We start from the raw sequence: 11,731 nt of genomic DNA, 5'->3' as shown, positions 1-11,731 counted from the left end.
GCCCGTGGTCCAGCCTGCGGAGCCCAGGGGTTCCTTACAGCAGATGCTGCGCCCTCAGCTCCCCGCACCCACGGGTGGCCGGAGGCGGAGGGGCTGAGAGGGGGTCAGGGCTCCAGTGTGGTAGCGGCCCAGCCAGAGAAAGGGGCTCTGGGTCCTGGGATTCCCTTTGCTGCTCCTTTGTTTCCTCTGTGGAGCCGAAAGGTGCTTGTGATTCTGAAGGGGGAGCCCTTTCCCTGGGCTCTGGGGGTCGCTGGTCCATTTGAGTGGCTCTGGCACGTTCTAGGCCGTCTTCCTGGGGTCAGAGGTGGCCCTGCGGTTCTCATGGGAACACCCCCGGGGGACGCGAAGGGTGGTGTGGAGGTGAGAGGGTCCCACCCACCGAGACCAGACACGGAGGTCCCCCACTGCCCGCGACCGTCCCAGGGTGTAGGGTCCACCTTCTCTCCCTCCAGAAACGATCGCTCCGGAGTCTCCGTGTCCCCCACAAGCCCCTGAGACCCGAGCCCTCCCCTCCCACCCCGACAGCTGAGGGGGGCGGCAGCCGTTAGCAGACGCCCTGTCCGGCCCCGATAGTCAGCCCTCGGAGGGAGCGGAGGGCACGAAGAGCAGACGACTGGGGCCCCCAGCCTCGAGCCGGGCAGGCGGGGTGTGAAAGGTCCTCTCGGCTCGGGCAGGGGCGGCATCGCCCCGCGGCCGGCGCACAGCAGCCCGTGCGGGGCAGTTATGGCCTAATTACCGGCGTCAGTGAAAGTGCAGGCAGTGGGGCCTTCAGAAGTGGGTGAACCAGCGAAACATAGATTTACCGCTGACCCAGTTTTGGCCAAATAGGCCAGATGTGTCAAATTATGATAAATCAGCGTCATTTTCTGGACTAAAAGTTCCAGAAAGAGCTGCCTCCAGTGAACCTCCTGGCTGGTCCTGAAGCGGGTGAGGGGAGGCGCTCACAGTACGTGCCTCTTCCCGGACCCACCGGATGGGTCTGGCTCCAGGCCGGAGCGCTGAGGTCGCTCCTCCAGCACGGGGCGGGCGGACTGGGGGACCTTTGTCCCTCCCCCCCACCAGCACACGTGGCCGCAGCCCACCTGAAAGGGGGCCAGCGGCTGCACTTGGCCCAGGGATGACGGGGGACCCAGAGCCCCAGGTCGGCCTGGACGAACGGGCGTCGTCGGGGGTGCTCCTGGGGCGGTGGGTCACGGGACCCCCAAGCACCCCTTGGGCTGAGGTCATCAGAGTCCCGAGCAGGTGAGGCAGGTACGACCTGGGGCTCCACCTTCCTCTCCTGCTCACTGACCAGCAGGTCCCCTTCCCCCACCCAGGTTTCCAACCCTGTCAGTCCCCGCGGCCCCAGCTGCGTCTTCCTGCCTAAATCCTGGAGCTGCTCTGTCCTAAGGCCCCAGGCCTAGCGGGACACCCCTGCTGGCTCCTGTCCAGGGCCCGTGCCAGGTGGTCAGAGGCCCGGGGCATCAGCGCTGCCTGGGAGGTGCTGTAACCTCTCAGAGCCTGACAAGGGTGTGCCCCAGGCTCACCCTCAAAGCTTGGAGCGCCCACCCCCCCACACCCACCCCCCCGCTGCTCGGGAGTGGACTCGGCTTTTCCACCTGTGCGCCCCACGAGCGGGTCCGAGACCGAGATGGGGTGGGAGCCCTTCGTCCAGCTGGAGCCGCCATCACCTCTGTTTGAGGATGGACCTGCCCAGTGACATTCAGGGCTTTATCCTAAAGCTGTGACCTTCCCCGGGGCCCACCCTTATGTCCGGGGCCACGCGGGGAAGTAAGCACACGGCCGGGTTTTCCAGGCGCACGACCGGGAGGGTGACTGATGTAGAGGCCAAGGCGCTGGGCTCAGACAGCTCATTAATGAGAACGCCAGGCTCCGCTCGATACGCGTAAAGCGCCCTGGGCACTGGGCGGCTGGCTCAGAAAGTGCAAATCGGAGAGGTTAGCGGGAGTCGGGGTGCCCCAGGTTCCCCGTTGACAAGTTGGTGTCCGGCTTGGGGAGCAGCCCTGCGGGGTCCTGCCCACCTCTGTGCCCTCAGGACACCGAGGCCAGTGCTGCAAATGTCTTCTGAACCACGACCTGCCCCCCGTTGGGAGCACCAGGCGGGTCCTCACCTCCGGTCCGCGTGGCGATGGAAGCTCACCACTTCTTGCTGGGCGGGGACTCAGAGGGACGTGAGCCAGGTGGGGGTGGTGCAAGGCCCCGGGTCCCCTCACGCCGTGTGAGCTGTGCCGAGACTGACAGCAGAGAGCATCAGGGGCGTCCGCTGAGTCTGGTGTGTTCCCCTGACCTTTCCTTCTGTTCCTCAGCAGTGATAGAGGTAACCTGGGGAGGGGACTTGGGCTGGCTGGGGGCTCGGGGGCAAAGGTGAGACGTGGCCAGACGGGGGCAGCTGGGGAGGTCTGCACGCTCTCTGGCTTCCGCTCTGGACGCCCCTGCACACGGAGCCCAGACACCGGGGTCCTCACTCACTGTCCACACCCAGCCAGCCACACTCTGGGATTAATTAATAAGTCTTTTTTAAAAACTAGCTTTGCTGGGCTTCCCCGGTGACGCAGTGGTTGAGAGTCCGCCTGCCGATGCAGGGGACAAGGGTTCGTGCCCCAGTCCGGGAAGATCCCACATGCCGCGGAGCGGCTGGGCCCGTGAGCCATGGCCGCTGAGCCTGCGTGTCCAGAGCCTGTGCTCCGCAACGGGAGAGGCCGCAGCAGTGGGAGGCCCGCGTACTGCAAAAACAAAACTAAACAAAAGCTTTGCTGATATATAATCCACACGCTGTACAATTTGCCCAGTTTGAGTGTACGATTCAGCGGGTTTTCATACGTTCGCAGGTTGTGCTGCCATCACCACCGTCTGATTTTAGAGCATTTCCACCTCGCAAAAGAGACCCAGTGCCTTCAGCACTCACTGCCCGGCCCCATCTCTCCCCCCACCAGCCCCAAGCAACCACGGATCAACTTTGTCTTTATAGATTTCCTTGTTCTGGATCCGTAAGAACAGAACCACCCAGCACGTGTCTTGTGTAACTGGATCCTTTCACTCTGAACTATCTTCAGGGTTCGTGTGTGTTGTAACAGGAATGAGCGCTTCATTCGTTTCCGTGGCCCAATAATGTCCCATCGTATGGCGCTACCAAGTTTTGTTGATCCATTAATCATCGGATGGACATTTGGGTTGTTTCCACTTCTTGTGAGTCATGCGGCCACGAACATCCGTGTGCAGTTTCTTTGTGCACGTGCATATTGACTTCTCTGGGCTCACGGCAGGGGTGGAATTGCAGGGTCATGTGAGGAACTGTATGAGGAACAGCCAGGCTCTTGTCCAAAGTGACTGGACGGTTGCATGTTCCCATCAGCAGTGCACGAGGCCCTAATTTCTCCAACACTTGTCGTCTGCGCTGTCATTCTGGCCGTGCTGGTGGGTGTGAAGTGGGACCTTCGAGTGGGTTTGATCTGCACTTCCCTGATGATTAACGGTGTTGAGCCCCGTTTCATGCGCTTCTTGGCCACTTGTGTATCTTCTTCAGAGAAAGGTCTATTCAGATCCCTTGCCAATTTTTTTAATTGGGTTGTTTGTCTTTTTTATGGTTGAGTCGTAGGAATTCTTTCTGTATTCTAGATACAAGTCCCTATCGTATATGATTTGTAAATATATTCTCCCATTCTGCGCATTGTCTTTAAAGACCTCATCTCCAAAAAGTCACCTTCTGAGGTACTAACAGTCAGGGCTTGAACAGAAGGGTTTGGAAGAGGAGCATTTCAGGCCATAACAGTGTCCTTGGAAGCGATTACGTTTTAAATTTGATTAAGTTTAATTCATCTTTTTTATCTTGTTTGCTCCTGCTTTTGGTATCACATCTAAGAAGACTCTGGGGTCACTGGTTTTCAGCCTGAAGACCTTCCTTTCGAGTTCTTGTAAGGCAGCTCTCGGTCTTGTTTATCTGGGCAAGTCTTTATGTCACCCTCATTTTTTAATGACAGCGTTGCTGGATGTAGGATTCTCGGGTGTCTTCTGAGCACTTTGAACACGCTGCCCACTGCTTTCTGCTGAGATGTAGGCGTAATCTCACCAGAGTGAGCTCTCAGGTGACCTATCGCTGTCTCTGCTGCTTCCAAGGTTTCCTCCTTGTCTTTGGCGGTCAGCATTTTTCCTGTGATGTCTTTTCCCTGCTGGAGCTCAGTGAGCTTCCTGGGTGTGTAGGTCCTTGTTTTTCAATAGATTTGGAAGTTTTCAGCCACGGTTTCTCAAACACTCTTCTCCTCCTCTCCTCTCCCCTTCCTGCTGGTACCTGGATTCCTTGGTTCCAGCACGATCCTTGCGTCCCTCTGTTTTCAGCCTGCGTAATCGTCACCAGTCGATCTTCAAGTTCACCAAACCTTTTCTCTGACAGTTTACATCCACTGCTGAGCTCCTATAGTGAATTTTTTGTTATTGTACTTTTCAACTTCAAAATTTCCACTTGGTTCTTTTTAAATTTTTCTTTATTGATATTCTCCATCTGATGGAATGGATTGTCATCATACCTTCCACTACTACTTCTTCTTTTTTTTTTTTTTGCGGTATGCGGGCCTCTCACTGCTGTGGCCTCTCCCACTGCGGAGCACAGGCTCCAGACGCGCAGGCTCAGCGGCCATGGCTCACGGGCCCAGCCGCTCCACGGCATGTGGGATCTTCCCGGACCGGGGCACGAACCCGTGTCCCCTGCGTCGGCAGGCGGACTCTCAACCACTGCGCCACCAGGGAAGCCCCCTCCACTACTTCTTTAATCAAGTTCTCCTTAGTTCTGTGAATGTATTTATAATGGCAATTTTGAAACTTTTTGTTAAATCTGACGTTTGGTCTCATTGGCAGTTTTTGTTGCCTGATTTCTGACGTATGGGTCATACTTCACTGTTTTTTTGCCTGCACTATGATTTTTTTATTGAAAACTAGACATTTTAGACAATACAATTTAGGAACACTGGATATTGCCTTCCCCTGCCCCCCAGTTCGGGGCACATTACTGTCATTTGCCTGTTTAGTGATTGGTTGGATTCTTTTAGTGAAGTCTATTCCTGCCCTGCCCCCTGCCCCCCCCCACACACACACACGCACGCACACACGCACGCACGCACGCAGGCACACATGTTCAGCCCTTGGCGCTGCTCCTCTAAGAGGCCCAGTCACTCTGGGAGGACACTGCTTTTGGTAGCACTTGGGTCTCTTTCCCTGAGGGAACTTTGAAAGTCCTCTAATTGCTGGCTGACTGCTCTATTGTTTTCAGCTGCCCTTGGGCATAAATTCCTCTAGCAGCCAATCCAGCCGCATTGCGGCTCTCAGGATGGAACAGTTTCTGAGGTCAGTGCTGACCCCAGGAGGGCTCCTCCAGTTCTGCACCCCAGTTCTCTCCTGCAAACTGGCCACCCCACAGCCTAGGCTGTGTCTTCATTAGGTCCACAAACGTCCTCTTGTTTTCCTTCACTGCAACCTCTACCACTCTTGAGAGCACCCTTGGGTTTGAACTTCACCACTTTCTGTTGCAAATGAAGTCGGTTCCTCTGGGAAGTGATCAGGGGCATCTCACTTGCAGTCTGCGTCTCCGCTACACAGCATCTCTGTGCCAGGGCTCTGGGCCTGGGGGTGGGGCAGTGGCAAGCTCCTTCCTTGGTGACCCCCATTCTCTGAGCTGAGTGCCCTGCAGAGAGACGGGGAGCCAGCGGGCTGAGGTCCTCTCCGTCGTCTCTCCTGGCATGGAACCACCCTCACAAGCTGGGGCGAGGGCTCTGGGGGTCCCGGCGTCCTCAAGGTACAGCCTCCATTCCACTGCAGGAGTAGGGGCTGTGTGGGAGCAGGTGTCCCTCTTCCCAGCTGCACTCTCCGGGGACTCAGCCCACGGGGACAGGGAGCCCCGCGTTGATGGCTGCAGCCTCTGGACTGGAGCCGCCTCCTCGCTGAGCTGGGACGCTGGGGGAGTCTCGGTTCAAATACCAAAGACTCTCCTTTTTAAACCAATTTCCACAGATTTTCTTGAATACATTTTTCATTTTCTGTTGTCCTTAGGAGTGTTTCCAGAGACTTTAAGTGGTTGTTTTTTAACGATTTTCTCTGGTTTTGCTGGGGAGCTGGTCAGCTGAGCTCTGATTGCTCTCCTGTGGGAAGCCAACCTCCCAGTAAATTTTTGTGTTGTTTTTCTTTTTACAGGAATTGGGCTTTTTTGGTTTACAACCCTTGCCCTTACAGTGGCACATGTGCACGGGTGGGCGTCAGGAGGAAGGGCAGCCCGGGAGGGACAGGCCTCCCTGCCCCCAACACGTGTCCCCTTCTCCCCCCCCCAGGGCGAGTGCTCCCCCAAGTGCCGCAACCTATTCGTGCTGGAGACGGTGTGCGTGGCCTGGTTCTCCTTCGAGTTCCTGCTGCGCTCGCTGCAGGCTGAGAGCAAGTGTGCCTTCCTGCGGACACCGCTCAACATCATCGACATCCTGGCCATCCTGCCCTTCTACGTGTCGCTGCTCGTGGGCCTGGCGGCGCGGCCGGGCGCAGGCGGCAACAAGCTGCTGGAGCGCGCGGGGCTGGTGCTGCGGCTGTTGCGCGCGCTGCGCGTGCTCTACGTGATGCGCCTGGCGCGCCACTCGCTGGGGCTGCGCTCGCTCGGCCTGACCGTGCGCCGCTGCGCGCGCGGGGTCGGGCTGCTTCTGCTCTTCCTCTGCGTGGCCATGGCCCTCTTTGCGCCACTCGTGCACCTGGCCGAGCGCGAGCTGGGCGCACGCCGCGACTTCTCCAGCGTGCCGGCCAGCTACTGGTGGGCCGTCATCTCCATGACCACCGTGGGCTACGGCGACATGGTGCCGCGCAGCCTCCCCGGGCAGGTGGTGGCGCTCAGCAGCATTGAGGCCGCGGCCGGGCTGTGGGCATCCGCGGGGCCGCCCTGACCCGGCGGGGACGCGGCACCGGCGAAGAGGCTGCTCCCCTGGAGCTCCAGGACCAGACCGCATTCTCGCCTCCCGCCGCGCACGGACGGACGGGGACGACTTGGGGGCCCGGCTCCCTTTGCCGTGCATGTTGCTCGCCCCGCACAGCCCAGAACTTGGCCCGGGGCTGACCCCGGCCTGAATCGGGGATCACAGCCATCCTGTGCTTTGAGAGAGTTGAACTCCAAGGAGCGTCACTAGCCTGTCCTCCGCTTTCCTTTTGTCTCTGGACTTTTGACTCCGTGATGGCCAGCTAAAAGTAAATTCAGCGATCCCAGAAGCTCCAAGCCTGTAGCTCATCCCCAGGCCTCACCTTGACCTTCCCCTGCGCGTCACTGGTGGGACGCAGTGGGGGTGGGGCGCAGTCCCTTCCTGCGCCCGCCGTGTCACCCACTGCAGAAGCCACATCGCTGCCAAGCGATAGCGACAGAGGTGTGACACTGATGCTCACAGCACGCCAGTTCCTTCAGGGGAGGGAGGTCCCAGCCCTGACCTCTGACCTCCCTTCCCCGGCACAAGCTCCGTGGGGATCTTCCGGGATCCCTCCTCATCTGTTCGCCCCTGAAAATGCCCGGCAAAGCTGAAGGCCTGCACATCAGCCGGCCCCACCCTCCCCTCGGGCGCCCCGCCCGGGGTGACTGAGCTGCTTCTCTGGAGGCCAGAGGAATCTATGCTCGTCACATCGCTCGTCACCCAGCACGGCTGGCTGGTCGTCCGGGAAGAAGCGGTTCCTCCTGTGGGGCGGGGAGGCCTTGCCGATTTTCCCTGCAAGGGTTCGGTCAGCGGTGGAGTAACCCAAGGCAGCTGTCCCCTGTCCCCCCCGCCCCCCCCCCCCGCGCTGCAGTGGCTCTGAGGGCACCTAGGCACCCTGCAAGACCAGAGGCCACCTCGAGTCACGGGATGGGGTGCCCGTCGGCCATCCTGCTGGGAACCGCGGGTGTGTGGGGAGGGGCGGAGCACACCCACTGCCCACCACGTGGGCGGAGCGCCAGCCGCTGGCTTGTCTGTTCCGTCTCCCCACCGCCACCCCGACCCTCCCCCCCCCACGGTCCCTCCGGCTGCGCTCTGGAAGGCTCCGCTAGCTGTGGCCTCGGTTGCCCATCTGGGTTGGGGGCCGGGAACTGGCCAGGTCCCCGCCGGCCTGCTCCCTCATGCACGCCAAGGAAACCCAGACTGGAGGCACCCCTGTGGGACAGCTCTGTGCGTCTCCTGCAAGACGTGGTGTTGCCATCGCTGCCTCCTTGGCCACCTGCTGAAAACGCTCGAAAGCACTGCAGGAGGGAGGCCAGGAGACTGAGTTCGCGAATGCAGCTGTCTCAACCCCCCAAGTGCTGTGCAGAGAGCCAAGGTCAGTTCCCGCCGACTCACGACTCGCTGACGCGGGGGCACTGGGTTTGCTCTGGCCACCAAACCAGTGGGCAGGCTGCGTGGGCCAGGCACCCCCCTCTGCACCTGAGTTTCCCCATCGGTACAACCAGAGTGATCCCGAAGAACCCTCTGGCTCCACAGCCCCAACATGCAGGATCCTGGTCCCCGCCAGAGCTGTCTGGTTGACCCCAAAACGTCTGCAAAGCGTTTAGGGGGTGACTTGTGCTGTGCCATTCCAGGAATCAGCCAGCGCTCCCCTTCCCCTCGGGGCTGCTTTCTGCACAGGCTGTGCATCCTCCCTTGGGCCCCGACGGGCCCTCCCCCACCCCCCAGCTGACCCGCGTGTGCCACTCAGACTGAACAGGGCAGCTCCAGGGCTGAACATGCTCCACTGTCAATGTTGAGGGTTGGAAACCCCCACATTTGCTCCCAAAATAGCCCCAATTCCTGCACGCCTTATCTTCGGAAAAATGCATCCCCCGCCCCTGCCCGCGCGCACGCACGCACACACACACACAGTTTCTTCTTGGCCAGCTGGATACCAGGGCTGGGGTGGTGAGGGCAGCTCGAGAGCCGTGGGCAGGGTGCCGGCACCGTTCGCAGCTCTTTATCTGCTCAGAGCTTTCAGAAGCTCAACTGAACGAGATGAACTTTCTCACACACCCCAGGAGCTGGGGCAACAGCACCATTTTGTTCCCATTTCCAAAATGCTATCCTCGTTGAGAGGAAGAGCTATAAAAATAAATAGGATGTTTAGGGTTTGGGGGGGAAAAGTGACCTTCATGTATTTTTTTCACTAGAAGCCCCACTCCTCGTGGGGCTATTAAAAACGTCTGCCCTTTCCCCTGTGGATGGCTGTGCCCAGAGCTCGGGGTTCAGAGCTCTCTCGGCCGGGGCAGCAGCTGGGCCTGTGAAACAGCTCTCTCTTCTCTGTGTCTGAAGCGCAGCTCTAGGGCTCGCTCCCCGGAGGAACACAGGAGCCTGTTCAGTGCCGTTTCCCGGCTCAGTAGTGAAGTCCCCAAAAGGCACCTTCATGGTTTTTTTTTTAAGTATTTGAACTTCTACGGCATTAATTTTTTAATTAAAATAAGTTATTTTCAATTAACACATTATCAGAAGGAAAACAAAATCTACCCCCAGAGCAGGACCCCTGTCCTGCGTGATTCAGTACATGGGCTCCAGGGTCCACACCGAGGCTCCCTGCTGCCTGGGGCGGCCACATCGGATGTCACCACCTTTGATCAGCTCACTCAGAATCTCCGAGGCCAGCGCTACAGGCTGGGGTGACTCACTGAAAAAACGTAAAATATATCACTTCCGCGTATTTCGACTTTGTTGATTCTTTTGGTCTTGCCCTCAGCAGAAATACTCTCCATGAAAAAAAAAACTGCTCGGTACAAAGGGATCCAACCCTACTTGCTATACAGAATTACCGGTTTTCCTTGAAACACTTCTTTTGGCCTTTAAAGGAGACACTCCCCAACCTTTTGAGGCATCCCGTTGTTAAGGGAACTGTGTGAACTGGCGGAGACCAGGGCGCCACCACCTCCCCCCGCCTGGCCCTGCTGGCACAGGACGCTCACTGTCCCCGGGGGGCCTGAGGGAGCAGCCCCGGTCTCACAGGGGCCACAACTGTCCCCCAAGGAGGAGACGCTGGCCCAGCCCTTCCCTGGGGTCCCCTGAGGTGAATGAGGACGAGACCGGTCCTTTATTCTGCCCTGGACCCCCCACTCCGACTCCACTCACAAGGCCACGCTGGATCCACGAGCAGTTTATTGAATTAAAGCCACCCTGACAGAATCAGCAGTGCTCCCACACGTGGCATGTAGGTCACCCCTGCAACTGGTAATGTTTCAATTTGGAGGCAATGACTGCTACAGACATCTCCTTTCATTTTTAAAAAGTAAACGTTTTCAAAGCATCTTGCAGGCCAGAGAACTAAGCAGGATCCTCAAACATTCAGGAGTTTTTGAGGAAAACTCAGGAGGAGGAAACGGCTCCGCACGCCTTCCACTGGCCATAGCAGACGCTGCAGCTTTGGCACCAGCCCCAGGGCCGTGGACACTACAGAGCCACCCCTCTGCCTGGGGGAAGGAAAAGCGCCTGCGGGAGCCTTGTGGAAGCATCTGAACACTTGCCCTGCGGGGCCCGGAGTTGGAGCAGGGCCGCTGGGCACGGCTGAGATGCTCGTGTAAACCGAAGGGGGACCAGTGTCAGACCAGCACCCCACCACCACCAGGCACAGCCGATGCGGAGGGCTGCACGGGAGGAGGGTGGCGGCAGGGATGCCCCGCACAGCATGGGGGACACCTGCCTCGCTGTCCCCTGCCCTGACCCGCAGGCAGCTCCAGGCCTGGAAGACAGACGCCTAAGGCCATGTCCGCAAGCACACGGTTCCCAGAGGAAAGGGATGCCTGTGCGGTAGCCCGCCGTGGCGACGGCCAGTGGGTCTGCCCGGCCCCAGGCCCGGGCCCTCGGCCTTCCCAGGCAGCCCCGGGGGCTGCTGCACCCGCCACGCCCCAGCACCCACAGAGAACCCAGGCCCCGCTCCCAACACCTCGGGGCTCACACTGGCCAGAGCCCGGCTGGAGATGGTGGGTCCACAGCAGCCTGCCCAGGAGGGGCCGGCAGAGCAGCGAGGCTACCGGGGGCCCTGGAAAGGCGCCTACCTGGGGTTGCGCAACCAGAGCCCCGCAATGCTTCGGTACCTCACCCCCACGTGTCCCGGGCCCGACCCTGCCGAGAGTCACCCCCAGCCAGTCTGAGGCTGCGGGCTCCGTGGGCTGGGACTTGGGCTCTCCTGGTGCCATTTCTCACTCCTGCCCCCCGTCTCTCCCATCTTGGGGCTCCCCAGCCCAGCTGCAGGCCCCCTCGGCCCCATCAGCCACGTCGAGGCCACGGGGGCTGAGATGTGGAGGTTTCCTGAGGTCCTCGGTCCTGCAGGGCCCAGGGTGGCCTCCTCCTGGTATGTGAACATGACCCAGGCTCCAGCCAGCAGTATTTTGAGCCAAAGTGGGAGAGGAGACCTGCTTTTCCGTCACTTTGAGAACAGCGCCAGCCTGGGGGGAGAACCTGCTCACACGAGTCCTAGATAACAGAGCACCATGTCGGCACCCAGGCCCCCATCACCCCCCGAGAGCCACAGAAGCTGAGCAAGACCCGACGGCTGGGACCCTGTCTCGGGGCCGCAGCACCCACCTGCCCCACTCGGGGAGGACAGGTGGCCTGGCCGGAGCCCACGGCCCGTGGTCCCACATCCTCGTCCTCCCGGCTGCCTCAGAGGGCCTTGGCGCTGGCGGGGTGCGCTGCGTGGGGGGCCGGCTTTAGGGGGTGGCGGGTGAACACGTAGGCCTGCCCCAGGATGGCCAGGTCCACCAGCACCTGCAGCAGCCCGCACACTGAGAACTGCAGGGGCGCGC

The 11,731-nt window shown here is 59.7% G+C and overlaps 2 protein-coding genes across 4 annotated transcripts in view; one reads left to right on the top strand and one right to left on the bottom strand.

Annotated features, from left to right (window-relative positions):
• KCNG2 (potassium voltage-gated channel modifier subfamily G member 2) overlaps positions 1–6,905 on the top strand; it is a gene marked incomplete at its 5' end in the record, with an annotated part of 28,323 nt that extends 21,418 nt beyond the window's left edge. Inside the window, one exon of the mRNA XM_024754820.1 lies at positions 6,318–6,905. Within this exon, the coding sequence (XP_024610588.1) occupies positions 6,318–6,905 (588 nt within the window). The remainder of the gene's footprint in view (positions 1–6,317) is intronic.
• Positions 6,906–10,067: 3,162 nt separating this feature from the next.
• The window catches only part of SLC66A2 (solute carrier family 66 member 2), a 46,042-nt gene continuing 44,378 nt past the window's right edge, over positions 10,068–11,731 (bottom strand). For 2 of the 3 annotated variants that reach the window (XM_024754837.1, XM_024754838.1), the window contains one exon: positions 10,068–11,731. In XM_024754837.1, the coding sequence (XP_024610605.1) occupies positions 11,589–11,731 (143 nt within the window). In that variant the 3' untranslated portion in view covers positions 10,068–11,588. The other variant, XM_024754839.1, reaches the window with a different exon arrangement.

The sequence above is a fragment of the Neophocaena asiaeorientalis genome, unplaced genomic scaffold, assembly GCF_003031525.2.
Source record: "Neophocaena asiaeorientalis asiaeorientalis breed wild unplaced genomic scaffold, Neophocaena_asiaeorientalis_V1.1 scaffold124, whole genome shotgun sequence".
Classification (NCBI taxonomy): Eukaryota; Metazoa; Chordata; class Mammalia; order Artiodactyla; family Phocoenidae; genus Neophocaena; species Neophocaena asiaeorientalis.
Note: the sequence above shows the minus strand (reverse complement) of the source record. Positions and strands in the feature narration are given on the sequence as shown.